The sequence below is a fragment of the Pleurodeles waltl genome, chromosome 3_1, assembly GCF_031143425.1.
Source record: "Pleurodeles waltl isolate 20211129_DDA chromosome 3_1, aPleWal1.hap1.20221129, whole genome shotgun sequence".
In the NCBI taxonomy this organism is placed as follows: domain Eukaryota; kingdom Metazoa; phylum Chordata; class Amphibia; order Caudata; family Salamandridae; genus Pleurodeles; species Pleurodeles waltl.
The window spans coordinates 264,341,773-264,359,832 of NC_090440.1; the positions used below are offsets into that span (position 1 = coordinate 264,341,773).

Consider the following 18,060-nt stretch of genomic DNA (forward strand, 5'->3'; position numbering starts at 1 on the left):
AGATAAAATCCAGAATAATTCAGAGGGGGGAGACTCTGCTGATGTAAATAAGGGATCTGCGATGGTCAGCACCTTGAATGCTGAGAGACAAACCCTGTCCGCAAGGATGAATGTAATACTATTGCGACTACCCTGTGCAAATTGTTTTAGCTTCCTTGTTGATGTCGATATTATATCCACTCAGACTAGAGTGTCTCACATAGGTTTAACATCTAGGATGATGAAGGAGTGTGATTCGATAAAAGAACTTAGAGATCTCATTGGGCAGATGAGGGAGAAATCAGCAGCTTAGGAGCCCAAGTTGTTCAATTAAGGTCCATGATTGAGAAGGAATATCTTGCCCACCCAATAGGTGATGAAAATGCTTGTACGGGAGCCTGATGAACGAAGATGTAAATAGGCCAAAAGTGGGATGACTGATGGAGGGATTGGGTACACAAGGCAGCACCATTTGAGAGGGAATACACTTCTACTAGTGATGATCTGATGCCATGGAGCACCAATTGGAAGAGTATAACATGGAGCAGGAAATTTATGCCTCTCCTTATATAAACCTCCATATTTTGCTCCAGCATACAGTCAGAATCAGATAAAATAAAACGGAAGAATACCCTAAATCCCACCACCGCAGTCCATGAATTGGGGACAAGAAGAAGAATGGTGGAAATTGGGAATTAGACCACCAAGATGGGAGAGAAGCATTCAAAATCAGACTGGCTCATATGGAAACTCACCCAAACGACTTTACATGGTTAATGTTTAAAGATTACTCATGGAAGTTAAGGAGAACAACAAGTCTTTCAGAAACAAAGTGATACACTGGGTAAGGAATCCCAGGCATTGGTATTCCGTGATTAGGTCAGACTAGTTGGAGGTGAAAGGTTGCTCCCCACAGAATGCGCAGTTTGACTACATAGTCCTAGAATTGAGCAAGGAGGAGCATGCAATGGGTTTAATAAATTTAGACCTGTGTTCCCACCCCCAAAGGGTTTCCTTATTCATTTAAAATATAACTTGCACCCTATGGAACATCATACCACTAACGTGAGTATAATGCCTCCTGTAACATAAATAAGTGGACCCATAAAATGCTGCTATTGTTAGTGGCAAAAATGATGGCCTCAACGAGGTCAATTGATGCTGGAATGACAATGTTGCATCATCTGGAGGGAATCTGCCACTGTCCTTATACACACTTCCAGCATCAACCTGGGAACAGGAAGGTAGAAAGATTGATAGACATAAGGATTTGGGAGGATTGATAAAGCAGAGTGCGGATCTGACACAAAATTTATTCCAGAGTAAGGATGACAGTCCCCAGTTTAATATGATTTTGTGGAATTTAGCAGGATTTAAATCTAAAGTGATAGACCCAGAATGGGGAACCCTTATAGACAAATATGTGTTTCAAAAACTTAGGCCGTACAGACCATATTAAGGACAGGCTAACCTAATTTTAGCAAAGAAGTTACATTGTCAACCCCAGTTGTCTTGCTGGAGGCCTAATAATTTGGATTAAGACCTGCCTAGACTGCACGATAAAAAGGTTAAACTTTAATTCTGCTGACATTTTGGGACTTGATGTCAACTCTGTGAAGGGTCATTTTGCAATAAGACTGGATAATTTGCATAAGCATCCTTCTAACCTGAATCGTGACTCAGAAACTTTGATAGCACTAGCAGAATTTTAGGAGAATTACAATACTGTGAACCATCTTATTATAGCTGGGAATTTGAATGTGTCAAGAATCTGTGAAGCATTTTATGTTTTTTTGCCCTGCCTACGTGAAAGCCAGGAGGAGTCGGATAATCACAGTTTGTCCGTTTCTTTCTATTTCACGACTCGCAGATGCTATTCGTATTTTGAGTTCTGAAAATATTGAGTGGGTTGTGTGTTCTGTGTCAAGGTGCTTTTTATTTGCATGACGCATCAGATGCAAAATATTAGATACAATTTTATATTTTTATGATATAGACCGACTTTTGCACGTGCATTTTTTAGGCCAATTGATCATAGTATAATGCAGATTGTTGTTAAAAGCTCCTGCACCTTACTGATGGATACGTTTTGAAACCTATTATTAATTGCCCAGGTGTACAATTCATGTCTTAAAGACCGTGGACACAGATGCTTATACAGGTCTAGACAGGTTCTACCATTCCTGTTTCGTTAGTGGAAAATCTCCCAACGTATTTTCCAACCGGTATTGTATTTTTTAATTTCATGATGATGTATTTGTATATACTGTATTTATTTTTATTTGATGTGAAAAAGTGTTTTAAGATCATATATTGATCAAATAAACTACTGCTACAGTATACATAGGCAGACGTACAGAAAGTCCAGATGGAAGAGCACATTGTCAAGAAAAAAATCAGAGAATGATGTGTATATTAAAAGTGGTTAGAAATAAATCCACATTTCGGCTCTAGTGTCATTGATTAATAATGTGCCATCCAAGCTAGAGAGTGGCACGATATAAGTGCAGTGAGTGAGACCCCAAACGTCCAGTCTCAGTTAAAGGAAAAGCAATGCAGTCGCGTGGCTTCCTTCAGGAAAGACCTGATGCCTGCCTTTCATGGGAAACCCCTAGCAAATATCCAGCTACAGCTCAAGGTACCAATTTTATTTGTAGAATTTCACTCCGAAGCTAACTATGAATTCATTGTTTTAAAAGTTGTTTGTTGGTACATAATCTCCAGAGACAAGGAGGGAGTAAAACGCTGATAACTCACTTTTTGTGCCAGTATTGGACAGATTACTATTTACAATGGGACGTGGCTGACTACCCTGGAGTGAAAAATGTTCGATTTCCGGATGGTCAGATATGGAAACCAGACATTCTCCTGTACAACAGGTATGTTATGATTTATGTTATCAAATCCAAATACTTGCTGAATGAAAGGTGAATACAGTTAGTGATTTGGCAACTTTGTAACAGTTTGTGATCTTCAACTTCAGCAAAATTATTAATGTATTTATGATATATTTATACCGCATTGTAGATTGTGGACAAGGAGCATTTGGACGTTAGAGCGCTGTACAAGAAAGCGAGAAAACAATTTTAGGAAAATAAGCAGTGTTAATACAACGATACACTCTAGCAAAAAGTCAGACCTTTATTTAAATTGAGCATGTGGTTCTAGATCAGGTCCACGGGCACTAATTTTGTGTACTGCCAGTTATTTTTCCTCCACAAACTTTCATCGATACCAAGTGAGACAAAAACATTTAAAAAAAGTTGGACGGAGGAAGTGAGAATGGCCTAAAAGCAGTGACAAAGCGAGTAACAGGGATGCAAAAGTACCTACAAGAGTGAGCTAAAGAGGAAGGGAATGTCTGGTGATGGATTAAAGAGGCTTGGGGTGAAATCAAGACTGCAAAACCTTGTTCATCAGCACCATGGTCTTCAATAGTGGACAGCTGTGAGTCACCTGGCAGAAGGAAGGTGCTGACTCCCTTTGGGGAGGGGCCCTGTCAGGCCTGCTCTCTAGAGATGAACAGCACCCTTTTGAATACCTTCCCGCCCACCATGCTAAGTCTTTGGGCAGTGTGAGCCTTGTCATGATGGCTTTGCAATACAAAACATGAATGTACGCTGCCAGCTGAGGAATGCCATTGACTTCACCTCCATGCCTGCCAGGTGCAAGAACCTTCCCAAGAGAGGCAGCGTACATGTGCGACTTGCTGCTTTTAAGTCTGCTGATACAGGTGCAGATGTCGACGCCACAACTTCAGCATGACCAAACCACTCCACTGTGAGTTCCATTTGCAGGTGTAACAGTGGTTGTCGTACACTCACAGGATGCTTTTTATTGTGTGTGGTACTGCTACACTTCTTCAGACATGCCTTTCAATATATTTAGGCAGATGGGTGACTATTTGCATGTAGTAATTTATTGGCTTGGGTGTTCGTGTCAGCATGCAATCTCTACTTTTGCCTTTCATCAAACCCCATTATGCTTCCACAAGGGGCCTTGCATGCAAAATCCCTGTGTTAACATGAGTTTTAGAGCTTCTATGTAAGTCTTGGATTCATCAATCCCAGGCCTGATGATCCTTTTCAGGTCAGAAATTTCCAAGTCATCTGCTGGTCTCTTCTTAGGTGGTCGCAGTGCTTTTTCTAGGTTCCTGAGTTTTTCTGCCTGTGGTGTTTGCTACAATTGCCTTATGTGTTGCCTTCAGCCTGTTTCAGCTGTAGGTGTCTGCTCTGACTTGCTTCGTGATCGCGTTTTCCTCTTGGAAAACCTTGGTCTATGTATGACTGCTCTCTACCAGTGGCTTCTCTTGCTATTGCAGGTAGTTTATAATTCCAGCTTTTACCGGCTCAAAGACAGCCTTTGCTTTGGTCCATGTTCTGGCCTATGTGCTCCATCTATGCATTTCTTTATTTAGGCTGTTCTCTTCCTGGCCCAGGGTTCACCCTTAGTCTTTTTTCCTTCATTGGTCTGTATGGTCATGATTTGCCCTCTTCACTTTGTTGGTGTTACTGACCATCCTAATGTTGTCTTCTTTTGGTTTGGGTCCCCTGTGGTTGATGTTAGGGGTGCTTGTCTTGGATACCCTTGCAAGATGTTGTTTAGCTGTGGCTTGTGTGTTCCATGCACAATTGACTTTCCCTTCACCTTAGAGCTCAAGGTCCCAGGCACTCTACTTTTGGAAGCTTTGCTTATGCGTTTATCCTGCTCTGAAGTCTTTGGGCCTTCACACAGCCTTCTTTGTCCTTGGTATATCTTCATGTATGTATGAAGTGTGGTGAGGAACATGACTGAAGAGGTAATGGCATGATTACTTACCAATAATCTTCTTTAGTCTGAGTCCTAATATTCCTTGTAACAGTACTCATTATCTGCTGCCCTAGTACACTTTTCCTAAATTGAGATTTCTTATTTAGAAATTGCAATTCTCGCAATTTTAAAGTTTGCAATTTCCTAATTGCGATTGAGAATTTATAGGAATCACTGTTAGTGGAATCCACTATTAAATACATCTCATTTTGCAATTCCCTAATAGGGATTTCTACCAATTTACTATTTGGAAATCGATAAGCCTTGGTTTCGAACATAAAGCCCTATGAGTGTTCACCTTGACAAGGAGTGTTATTGTGCCTTGCGTTAGGCAGTCACTGAACCTGAAACAAGGTAATAAACGTATATTTTGTGTGGCTCCTTACAAATTATATGGTAGGATGATCACTGTTGTTAAAAGGAGGAAATGTGTTCACTGTTTTACCCCATGCATTCTTTACTAGAAATATGTTGGCAATTATCTTAGCTAAACAAAGCATCGGAAAGTGATATTATCAAGCATCACATAGTCTAGTTATACTCTTAAGTTGTTTTTTTGTATGATCACAGCCAAGTGCCACTTAAAGTGCCTTGATATGCAAATTCTGTTTGCAATAAGAAGGAAAGTTTTTATATTAAAAAATTAGTTTTGCTAAGGTGCAATTTGGTTCATTCCTTTTTCATGTGTCGTATCTAGAGATATTCAGATTATTCCAAGAGACCTAGGCTGGCTGATGAAGGGTGATACCCTGAAACCAGTCTCAGGATACTTCTTTCTGATCCAGGGAGGACCTGGCCTGGCAGTTTGTGCTGGACTCTTTCCATGGGAAACAGGGTCAAACTGGGGTGACGTGGTGAGCAAAATAACAATGGATTAAACCCAGAGCTGTGACTGGGGGTGAGTGTTTGAAAGGTTTCCACACTCCGTCCATCATTTTATTTTGTTTTGTGATGTTGCCTTGTGCGCCCTAAGTGGCTAGGGTATGCACAGGCATGGGTCCCTTGCTCACTGCGCCACTGGATTCAAGCTGCCTGGCTGATGAAAGATGATACCCTGAACGGGTCCCAGAATGCTTGTTTCTGGTCCATGGAGGACCTGGCCTGGCAGTTCGGGCTGGACTGTTCCCATGGGCAACAGGGTCAAGACTGATTTGCATATGGCGGGGTCCAAACTGGGGGTGACGTGGCAAGCAAACCAATGATGGATTAAGTGCAGATCTGTGACTGGGGATGAGTGTTTGAAAAGTTTCAATACTACATCCATCAAGATTATTTCATTATATTTAGTTTTGTGATGTTGCCTTATGCCAAGAGACCACCATCATGTGTTATATTAGAACATAGTGATGTAACAGCAAATGTAGATCAGAGAGTGCATCATCAAAATGATAGGGTTGGTTTGAGTGTTCATTAGTCTGAAGGATGTAGAATGGTGTGATTAACAAGTGTTGAATGATTCTGGACAAAGGACTAATGAAGTAGGTTAACAATTTTATGCATTCTCCCATTATCAGTATTATTACATGAGAGGATGAACACTCATTACTTTGTGTACATGAAATCTCCCTGTCGCGGTCTTGGTTGAACACTTATTTTTGCTGTTGTTTCTTCGATTAGGTTCAGAATTCTACATCTTACAACTAAATTTAGCATTGTCTCTTTTGCTTTTCCATCGATCTGTTTCTAAAGGTTTGAAAATATTATTATTTATTGGTTGTCACATTTTCTATGTAAAATAGTCCTTCATGTTCATGTGAAAAAGTATACCATTTTTGTGTGCTGGTTTTATAATGGCAACCATTTTCTATTGAAGATCTGGAAGCTTTTCCTTCGTCTTCGATATGTTATCACAAATCCTTTATGAGTAGATTTATTTGTATTTCAAGAACTCATTCCGTCTGCAGTGAAGAATCCATGACTTTGGAAGGGCTTCCTAAAAGGGTCTGGACTATCAGAGTTGTTTCTAAAGTCTTCATCCAGTCTACATCTTCTCTCAAACTTGTTTTCATTTCTCTCATCATTTTGACATAATTATGTCTTGGGCACAGGATATAAACCAAAGTCCTTGCTCAAGAGGTTTATTTCAATTGGTGATGAAAGCCGCGTAGTTAAATAATTAACTGTTCCTTGAGTGTGGCAGGGCTGCAGCTCTGCAGTGAATTTGGTCTTACATGCCTCTCTTTCTTTTATGTTGTACTATATTATTGGTTAATTTATGAAGCAGTGATATGAAATAGAAAGTATGTGAAACATTTAAATGTATGTATAACATCTGTAGATTACAGTTTAAAAACATCCTACTTTCATATTAATTGCTTCTACAATCCTTTATAGTTTCTGTTCAGCTTCAAAGCATCTGTTGGTGCAAATGTAAAGTTCATTTTTAAATTGGTCTTAGATCCCTGTGATTGTGAATGTTCATTTAAGCACAAGCTGATGTAGGATGAGTGCAGTGTTTTGTGGTATTATATACCAGAAGTCAAACTATTCAAAATTCATAGTTCTAAAGAGAGCTTCATCTTATTATCCAGTCAGGCATGGCAAAGTACATAAAGAAGACTCATTCAAGGATAAAATGTCCCATTCAATGATAAATTGTCTCACAGCAGAGCCAGTCTCCTGTGAGTAAAATCAGGAAGCATTTCAAGTAATATGAAATGGCAAAAGTTGTGCATACTTTGTGAGAGCTGCAATTCTAGAATTATGTAAGACTGTGCCAAGATAAGGAAACATCACACTAGCCATGTGTACATCCCAAATAACAGCATAGAGTCCGGACAAAAATATGGAACCCTAAGTTAGAAAAGGAATTAAAGGCCAGATGTACTAAAATTACATTGACAATTAGTAGTCACAAATTCCTCACCAAGATTATGAGAAAATAATCTGGTTTTGTGAACCGACCTATTTGTAAACAGGTTGGTTCACAAAATACTGAATAACAGGGGGTCACAAAATGACCTGCCTGATTGAGGTTCATGAGGCAGGTTGCAGTTTATGACCCCCGTGACTGGCTACAATCATAGGGATGGTGTCCCTGGCAGGACATTTGGGGCAAGACAAGACCTTTGCCAGGCTTGTCACCCACTTCTATTGGCCCAGGATGAGGGCAAACTCAGATGAGTTCTGTAGGTCCTGTCCTACCTGCCAGGCCAGTAGTAAAACAGGGAAAAGGTTAAAAGCCCTCCTGATCCCACTCCCTGTCATTGGCACCCCCTTTGAAAGGGTGGGCATCGACATTGTTGGTCCATTGGACCCCAAAACTGCCCTAGGCAACTGGTTCATCCTGGTTTTTGTGGACCATGTCACCCGTTACCCAGAGGCAATCGCTCTGAGGACTGTAACTGCACCAGTGGTGCCCAGAACTCAAATGGGAATATTTACCTGTGTGGGATTCCCAAAGAAGATAGTGTGTGACAGAGGCACTAACTTCATGTCTGCATACATGAAGTTCATGTGGGATGAGTGTGGTGCAACCTACAAGTTCACCACACCCTATCACCCCAATCTAATTGTCTTGTGGAGAGATTCAACAAGACCTTGAAAGGCATGATCACAGGTCTCCCTGAGGACCTGAGGTGTAAGTGGGACGTCCTCTTACCATGCCTTCTCTTTGCTTACAGAGAGGTGCCCCAGAAGGGGGTAGGGTTCGGTCCCTTTGAGCTTCTCTATGGGTACCCTGTCAGGGGACCCTTAAGCATTGTCAAGGAGGGGTGGGAGAAAGCTCCCAAGGCACCCTCTCAAGATGTGGTAATCTACATGCTGGCCCTCCGCAACCAGATGCACTGCTTCTGGAAAACGGCCAGTCAAGAGGTAATGAAATGGTGGTATGACCAGAAGGCCACCCTGATAGAGTTTCAACCTGGAGACAAAGTATGGGTAATGGAGCTAGTAGAGCCTAGAGCTCTCCAGGACCACTGGTCTGGCCCATTTGAAGTGAAGGAGTGGAAAGGGGAGGCCACTTACCTAGTGGACATCCAATCCCCTAGGAACCCCCTAAGGGTGCTCCATGTCAACCCACTGAAGCCTCACTTTGAGACCAACGAACTCAACATGCTTCTGGTGATGGATGAGGGTATGGCGGAGGAGAGTGAACTACTCCCCGACCTGCTCTCTGCTAAGGAAGGTGATGGGTCAGTGGAGGGTGTCATTCTCTCTGACTCCCTGACCCTAGACCAGAGAGGAGGCTGCTACCAGTTACTGGAACAGTACTCCTCCCTGTTTTCCTTCACCCCTGGACTCACACGCTTGTGTGTCCATGATATTGACACGGGAGACAGTCCCCCTGTAGAGAACAAAATGTACAGGTTGTCAGATAAGGTGAAGGCCAGCATCAAAGAGGAAGTCTCCAAGATGTTGGCTCTAGGGCTTATTGAGAAGTCTAGTAGTCCCTGGGCCAGCCCTGTGGTGCTGGTACCCAAGGCTGCTGCACCTGGTGCCAAGTCAGAACTTCGGTTCTGCATGGACTATTGGGGTCTCAATTCAGTCACACGGACTGACGCTCACCCCATCCCCAGAGCTGATGAGCTCGAAGACAGGCTAGGCACTGCCAAATTCCTCTGTACTTTTGAACTCACATCAGGGTACTGGCAGATTGCCTTGACTGAGGGGGCTAAAGAGAGATCTGCATTTTCCACACCAGAGGGCCATTACCTATTCCGCGTGATGCCCTTTGGGTTGAAAAATACCCCGCTACCTTCCAACGGTTGGTCAACAGGGTCCTAGCTGGCAAGGATACCTTCTGCTCAGCCTACTTGGACGACATTGCCATCTACAGTGACAGCTGGGAGGAACACCTGCTCCACCTCAAGGTGGAGCTTCAGGCTCTGCAACAGGCAGGCCTGACCATCAAGGCCAGCAAGTGCCGGATTGGGCAGGGTTCCTTGGTGTACTTAGGGCACCTAGTAGGTGGTGGCAGCGTGCAGCCCCTCCAGGCCAAGATTGAAACTATCAAGGCCTGGCAACCACCTAGAAAACAAACCGAGGTGAGAGCATTCTTGGGCCTCACTGGGTATTACTGCAGATATGTCAAGGGGTATGGAACCATGGTGACACCCTTGACAGAAGTCACATCCAAAAAGCAACCTAGGTTGGTGAATTGGACAGAGGCTTGTCTGAAAGCCTCCCTGAAGGAAGCCATGTGCATGGCCCCCTATGCTCAAGGCTCCTGACTACTCCAAGGAATTTATCGTGCAGACAGACGCTTCAAAGCATGGCATAGGGGCGGTCCTAGGAAAGCTTAATCTAAGCCCTTGGAGAGCACTTTTGGGCAATGCAGACTCCTTCCAGCACAGACAGAGTTCAGCAGGGCAACAGCATGGTAGCCATCCTTCTCAGAAAAGAGATACAGATGTGTCCTTTGGGCAGCCAGGCAGCTCCTCTGACAGAAATCAGGTGTAGATCCAGAAGTGGGTCAGAGACCCAGTTTATATAACCAAAAATTAATTTGAAGTGGGGGAAACTTCAAAGAGTGGTTATGAAGTGCACAAGTTCCTCTATCAACCCAGTCCTGTCTGCCAGGATACCTGCGGGGGGTTATCAGTCCTTTGTGTGAGGGCAGGACACTGGCCTCTGAAGTGTAAGAAGGAGCCCATCCACCCTTTCTGCCCAGGGAGACCCATTCAGTATGCATATGAATGCAGATGTGACTGAGAGTCCTGTGTTTATGGATCTCTGGGTAAAATGCACAAGGGGAGCTGTCAACCATCACAAACCAGACGTGGATTGGAGACAGACTGTAAGGCACAGATGGCAGTAAGTGCAGAGAAATGCCCACTTTCTAAAAGTGTAATTTCTAAAATAATAATATTAAGTCCAACTTCACCAGTAACCAGGATGTTCTATAACCATTCTGTCCATACTAAACATGACAGGGCCATTCCTTCCAGATCAGAATTTGCCCCTCAAAAGTATATGAGGGCAGTCCTAATACTAGTCTACAAGAGGACCAGGCCTCACGGTAGTGAAAGATGAATGTATGCGTTTTTCACTACCAGGACATGTTAAACACGTAAGTACATGACAGGCATTTTAACTACATAGCACCATGCCCTATGGGTTACCTAGGGTCTACCTTAGGGGTGACATGTAGAAAAAGGGGAGTTTGAGGCTTGACAAGTAGTTTTAAATGCCAAGTTGATGTGGGAGTGGAACTGCACACACAGGCCTCGCAAAGGACGGCCTGAGACATGGTTAAGAGGGTACTTATGTGGGTGGCAGAATCAGTGCTGCAGGCCCACTAGTAGCATTTAATTTACAGACACTGGGCACATGTACTAGGGACTTACAGGTAAATTAAATACATCAATTGGGTAGGAATCAATGTTATCATGTTTTAGGGAGCGATCACATGCACTTTAGCATTGGTTAGCAGTGGTAAAGTGTCCAGAGTACTGATACCAGCAAAAATGAGGTCAGAAAAAGAGAAGTAAGGAGGCAAAAAGTTTGGGGTGACCCTTCAGATAGGGCCATTTTCCATCACTTGACCTCATATAGCATCCATGTCACCTGAGGCCACTGGTCTTGTGGTCTGGAATTCAAAGGTTACAGTGCTTCAAAAATGTCAGCATTTGTATTACATGCAACAACACTCCTAAGCTACATCGTTATTGTTGTTATTGGGCCATTCTTCCAATGCAATACAAGTTCCCTTTTAAACAAGGGTAATAGTAGTGATGTCAATTTGTGCACAACTTAGGCATTCTTTCCACATATGTCGATAGGTCCAAATCCAGGACTCTCTCAACAGATGCCTCTACTATAAGTGTAATAGTATATAATAACTCTTCCCATAATTGTTTTATTCGGGAGCAGTTCCAGGCCAGGGAGTGTAAGAAAGTCGATGTAAGTAATTTAAAGCAGACTCATTTGTATCTCTAATTCATAGATACAGTTTGCAGTTATGCATAACAGAAAGACCATTTTTGTATGATCCAAGGGTCTCCCAGTTCCTCCTCCCAGACCTCCATTGCTGGTATATTCATCAGTTGTATTGTATCATTAGATATATTATATAGACGCGAAATCCAACTCTTGCCATTTTCTAGTCTCACAACTTTAGCAAGCAGTTGGAACTCCTGTGGTTCCTGTTGGAACTTTAGGTTTTGGGCCTTTTCAGCCTGCTTTATCCTATGGTGTGTAAACATATCAAGTGTGTTTGTGTGTCCCTTTTTAATAAATTGATGTGATGAATATTCCATTTTCATATAACTGCCCCATCATCATCATTATCAACATTCCATGTCTACAGAGTGTGTCCTGTACCACCTGTTCCACTGTTAAACTGGCTGCTGGGTTATACCACAGTGGGCTATATGGCAAATATGTTATTAGTATCCCTGCTAATTTACTGAGATCACACCATGCTTTATTTGTTGCAACAATATTTACTTCATTCCTAGGGTGTCTGATAGGGTGTAATAAGTAGGTCTGCAGTGAACCTCGTTCTACAACCGCCGAATACAGCACGATATTGGCGGTGGTTGGGGCAAGTATGCTTGTGCAATCAGGTAATATTTCTCATGATCGGGCACCCCATTAGCTATTGACTGTGTCATAATCACCCATCACAGTCGGGCCAAATTAACAGCCCAAATCAATCAGCATAGCGAAGAATAAAGAGAATTAAAGCAAGTTTGTCTCAATTATTATGAAGGAATAGCCGATTTAAAGAAAAATTACTGAATCACTCAGCAAATATTCAAAAATATGTGCTGGGCCTGTGCTTATTTGCTTTGAATGCTTGATTGTTGATGTCCGTGTATATCTTGCTCCTTCTTAGGATGAGAAAGGACTGCTTTGAAATAAGCTGATCTAGAAGTCAAGAGTTTCCAGGTGTAGTAAACTGCACAACAAAAATAAAATGACACTACAGACATTCACTGTCCAACACAGGCCCTCACATGGCGATGGGCTACAATCTGAAACGTCATTATTAAAGAGGAAAGAATATATATATTATAATTTGACGCACTCGAATCAGCCCAATGCGCACTGAAAATGACACTCTTTCCAGTATCGGCTTATGTGTTCTTTCATCCAGAGGGGGGGTGTTATTCCTTTTAACACCTTTTATGCAACCTAATTGACCTGTTTCTATTCATCAGGAGTCTAGCAATCAACATTTCATAAACATGTTTTGTTTGTCCATTGCATGCACTAGTACAGATTGCAGTGTCATCAAGTACCCCGAGGTTAATAAACCCCATGGATAGTGTCACCTCAAGCCTGCAAGTGGTTTTTACATTTGTTTCACTGACAGAAGCATATGGTTCTGTCAATGTGAGGCTGACACGTGCATTGATAAGTAGCACACAAGAACGGCAGAGCGATGCCCTCAGCTTCATGGTTTACTGAATATTCTGTTTATGGAGTTTATTTTACCCCCCTCCATTTATAGAATGTTTTGTTCAGAAGATACTGCTGAAGGCTCAGTATGAGCCACCACTGTAACACTAATGTGCATTTTTCAACGAATGCACATATTATATGCGGTTCTGCATTTTTCAGCATTGAGCCGGAATTCAGATTAATAAATAGCCTGTCTGAGACGGCACGGGTTTGGCTTGCATTTTATGAGTCTAAGGTCCATATTTTTACTTTTTTGCGCCCCATTTGCGCCATTTTTTGACGCAAAAGCGCCGCAAACTTACAAAATATAGGGCCATATGTACAAACACATTTTCCCATAGACACAGAATGGGCAAAACTGCTTGCTACATCTGCTATTTTTTAAGTTTGCGCCCAATTTGCGTCAAAAAATGCGGCGCACAAGAAGTATAAATCTGGGCCTAAGATACTAATATACGTTTAGGGCTTTTTACTTGTTTTTTTTAAAGCTGAATTGCCGTTTTAAAGGGAGAGAGCTAATATGTGTTCATGACTGTGAGGACTCCTTTAGTGTCCAAATTTAGTAATTTAGGCATTTAGCCCAAAACGTCTATTTACACGTGAAATTTTACACTTAGTCGAACACCATACTGATGAATTTAAGTATTAAAACGTTGTATCGGGGCAAATCACATCTCGGTATGTTATTTAGTGCTGCTGATTAAATTGCTGTAAGCAAGAAGGCACGAATGATTACCAGCAATGGGAAGGACGCTTTTCTTAAGCTGAACCGACACCTCAGCCATCACCAATATGCCCTGTCACTGAATAAAGACACCAGTAGGATTAACCAATTGCTCCCTATCATGCATTAAAACAAAGGTGTTGGATTTAGTACCCCTTAAAATGATGATGATGATATGGAAGTGTATATTTACTCATTTCAAAAACTCAGAGCATAGTCAAGTGCACTAGATCAAATTTTTTGTTTCTATTTCCTCAGCAGGCAAACTAGACTCACCATAGAGAAACCCATTCTCTTGAAGCCTCTGCCAGTTTTTGGGATATTCTCTTCCTATTCACACCCTGGAAACTGATTTACTTCTGTCCTTAACAAGAGTCCATCTTCACCCATTGCCAGGTTGTAAATATGCCGAGAGAAATATCTGTGGGTCTGCAAACATTTCCAGGGCATGCCAGACCTGGATGACCCACTCCTTGCTCATGACAGCAGATTTACTCCCATTTAATATTACTTCATAAGGACGTAATACTATGAGTGAGTAAATAGATTTATAAACATACATTCACACTTTTTTATGCTAAATGTTATTGGGCGTAATAAGTCAAGAGGTTGCATATGGAAATGGTGTTGAGGACCAGATGCTTTAGTTGGAGACCATCTAAAAAATAATTTAAACCTAAGCAACTGAATTAGATATTGGCAGATGAGTTTCTTCATCGCAACAGTGACAGATATCCCATCCATCAAAAAATAAATTCCATTATATCTTATGGGACTTATATTTCGGCGGACGGGATATTCATCCCTGTTGTAAAAGAGGAACTCGTTCACCAGAATCTAAATCAGGCCCTAACTCAGTGTGTAAGAAACTGGATTATTTGTTGAAGGCGGTGAGAACCCACTTAAAAAAATAATACATTTTTTTGATGGGGTGAACCACAAAAGTGAATAAATAAACCTGTGCATAACACTTTGGTAGCTTGGCAAAAAAGAAGTAAGACATAATTTAGAGGCAATGTGTAAAGTATTTCTGAATCACTCCAATGGTAATACAGTGAAAACACAACACAAGAATAATACCAAACCAATTTAGAAAAATAGAGGGGATAAGACCTTCCCCTTCCACCACCGACCCCCCCCCCACCCCCCCCCCCAGTGACGTCAGCGCGCGAGCGCGCGCTGATTAGACACAGGGGCCTCCCCCAAAGAGAAATGCTAAGCATTTCTCTTTCAATCACGTGGGGGAGGCCCGGAGGGGCTTCAAAGGGAAGGAAATGTATTTCCTTCCCTTTGAAGTCTCTCCGAGGGTTTCAAAAGCCGGATTGCAATCTGGCTTTTGAAACCCCACTAGACACCAGGTATTTTTTTTTTTTTGATATTGTCATAAGGGAGCGACCCCTTGGGCAAGGGTCGCTCCCAGGGGGGGCATGTTTTCGGGAAGGCCTTTTCTGCCCCCCCCGGGGGCAGAAACCTCTAGGCACCAGGGATATTTTTTTTCTTTTTTTTTACGTTTATTTTTTTTTTTTTAGGTGGGGAGCGACCCCTTAGGCAAGGGTCGCTCCCCTTGGGGGAAAATTATATTTAGGCCATTTCTGCCCCCCTTGGGGGGATTGGCCTATTTTGATGAGGCCAATCTGCCCCCAAGGGGGGTAGAAACCACTAGACACCAGGGAGTTTTTTCTTTGCGTGAATTTCACGCAAGGGGAGCGACCCCTTAGGCAAGGGTCGCTCCCTGGGGGGGGGCAATTTATTTTAGGCCATTTCTGCCCCCCCTGGGATGGGGAGCGACCCATCGGGCAAGGGTCGCTCACCTGGGGGGCAAATTGTATTTAGACCATTTCTGCCCCCTTGGGGGCAGATTGGCCGATTTTAGGTCAATCTGCCCCCAAGGGGGCAGAAACCACTAGGCACCGGGGATTTGTTTTTTGGCGCCAATGTCACGCAGGGGGAGCGACCCCGTAGGCAAGGGTTGCTCCTGGGGGGGGGGGGTTGGGGGTGCAAATTTATTTTAGGCCATTTCTGCCCCCCCTGGGGGCAGATCGGCCTATTATTAGGCTGATCTGCCGCCAGGGGGGGGGCAGAAACCTCTAGGCGCCAGGGGAATTTTTTTTTTTGTGTTTTTTTTTGTGTTTGTTTGTTTTTTAAGAGATGGGGAGCGACCCATCAGGCAAGGGTCGCTCCCCTGGGGGGCAAATTGTATTTAGGCCATTTCTGCCCCCCTGGGGGTAGATTGGCCGATTTTAGGTCAATCTGCCCCCAAGGGGGCAGAAACCACTAGGCACCGGGGATTTGTTTTTTGGCGCCAATGTCATGCAGGGGGAGCAACCCCGTAGGCAAGGGTCGTTCCCGGGCAGGGGGGTTTTGGGGGGGTGGTCAAATTTATTTTAGGGCATTTCTGCCCCCCCCCCCTCCCGGGGCCGGCTGAGCTAGAGGACAAACTCCACAGGTAGGCACTTTGCAAAAAACACCTCTGATTTCTGTGAAAAAATATGTTGTGTCCACGTTGTGTTTTGGGCCATTTCCTTTCGTGGGCACTAGGCCTACCCACAGAAGTGAGGTACCATTTTTATCGAGAGACTTAGGGGAACGCTGGGCGGAAGGAAATTTGTGGCTCCTCTCAGATTCCAGAACTTTCTGCCACAGAAATGTGAGGAACATGTGTTTTTTTAGCCAGCTTTTGAGGTTTGCAAAGGATTCTGGGTAACAGAACCTGGTCCGAGCCCCACAAGTCACCCCATCTTGGATTCCCCTAGGTCTCTAGTTTTTAAAAATGCACAGGGTTGGTAGGTTTCCCTAGGTGCCGGCTGAGCTACAGGCCAAAATCCACAGGTAGGCACTGTTTTCTTTAAAAAATTTGGATGTGTCCACGTTGCGCTTTGGGGCGTTTCCTTTCGCGGGCGCTAGGCCTACCCACACAAGTGAGGTATCATTTTTATCGGGAGACTTGGGGGAACGCTGGGTGGAAGGAAATTTGTGGCTCCTCCCAGATTTCAGAACTTTCTGCCACAGAAATGTGAGGAACATGTGTTTTTTTAGCCAAATTTTGAGGTTTGCAAAGGATTCTGGGTAAAATAACCTGGTCCGAGCACCGCAAGTCACCCCTCCTTGGATTCCCCTAGGTCTCTAGTTTTCAGAAATGCACAGGTTTGGTAGGTTTCCCTAGGTGCAGGCTGAGCTAGAGGCCAAAATCTATAGGTAGGCACTTCGCAAAAAACACCTCCTGTTTTCTTCCAAAAATTTGGATGTGTCCACGTTGCGCTTTGGGGCGTTTCCTGTCGCGGGCGCTAGGCCTACCCACACAAGTGAGGTATCATTTTTATCGGGAGACTTGAGGGAACGCTGGGTGGAAGGAAATTTGTGGCTCCTCTCAGATTCCAGAACTTTCTGCCACAGAAATGTGAGGAACATGTGTTTTTTTAGCCAAATGTTGAGGTTTGCAAAGGATTCTGGGTAACAGAACCTGGTCCGAACCCCGCAACTCACCCCTCCTTGGATTCCCCTAGGTCTCTAGTTTTCAGAAATGCACAGGTTTGGTAGTTTTCCCTAGGTGCCGGCTGAGCTAGAGGCCAAAATCTACAGGTAGGCACTTCGCAAAAAACACCTCTGTTTTCTTCAAAAAATTTGGATGTGTCCATGTTGCGCTTTGGGGCTTTTCCTGACGCGGGCACTAGGCCTACCCACAGAAGTGAGGTGTCATTTTTATCGGGAGATTTGGGGGAACGCTGGTTGGAAGGAAATTTGTGGCTCCTCTCAGATTCCAGAACTTTCTGCCACAGAAATGTGAGGAACATGTGTTTTTTTTAGCCAAATTTTGAGGTTTGCAAAGGATTCTGGGTAACAGAACCTGGGCCGAGCCCCGCAAGTCACCCCTCCTTGGATTCCCCTAGGTCTGTAGTTTTCAGAAATGCACAGGTTTGGTAGGTTTCCCTAGGTGCAGGCTGAGCTAGAGGCCAAAATCTATAGGTAGGCACTTCGCAAAAAACACCTCTGTTTTCTTCCAAAAATTTGGATGTGTCCACGTTGCGCTTTGGGGCGTTTCCTGTCGCGGGCGCTAGGCCTACCCACACAAGTGAGGTATCATTTTTATCGGGAGACTTGAGGGAACGCTGGGTGGAAGGAAATTTGTGGCTCCTCTCAGATTCCAGAACTTTCTGCCACAGAAATGTGAGGAACATGTGTTTTTTTAGCCACATTTTGAG

General features: G+C 43.5%; 1 protein-coding gene across 2 annotated transcripts in view; it reads left to right on the forward strand.

Moving 5' to 3' along the window:
* Positions 1-18,060, forward strand: part of LOC138284016 (neuronal acetylcholine receptor subunit alpha-7) — a 459,428-nt gene that overhangs the window by 223,784 nt on the left and 217,584 nt on the right. For both annotated transcript variants that reach the window (XM_069222357.1, XM_069222356.1), the window contains exon 4: positions 2,749-2,858. In XM_069222357.1, coding sequence (XP_069078458.1) covers positions 2,749-2,858 — 110 coding nt within the window. The remainder of the gene's footprint in view (positions 1-2,748; positions 2,859-18,060) is intronic.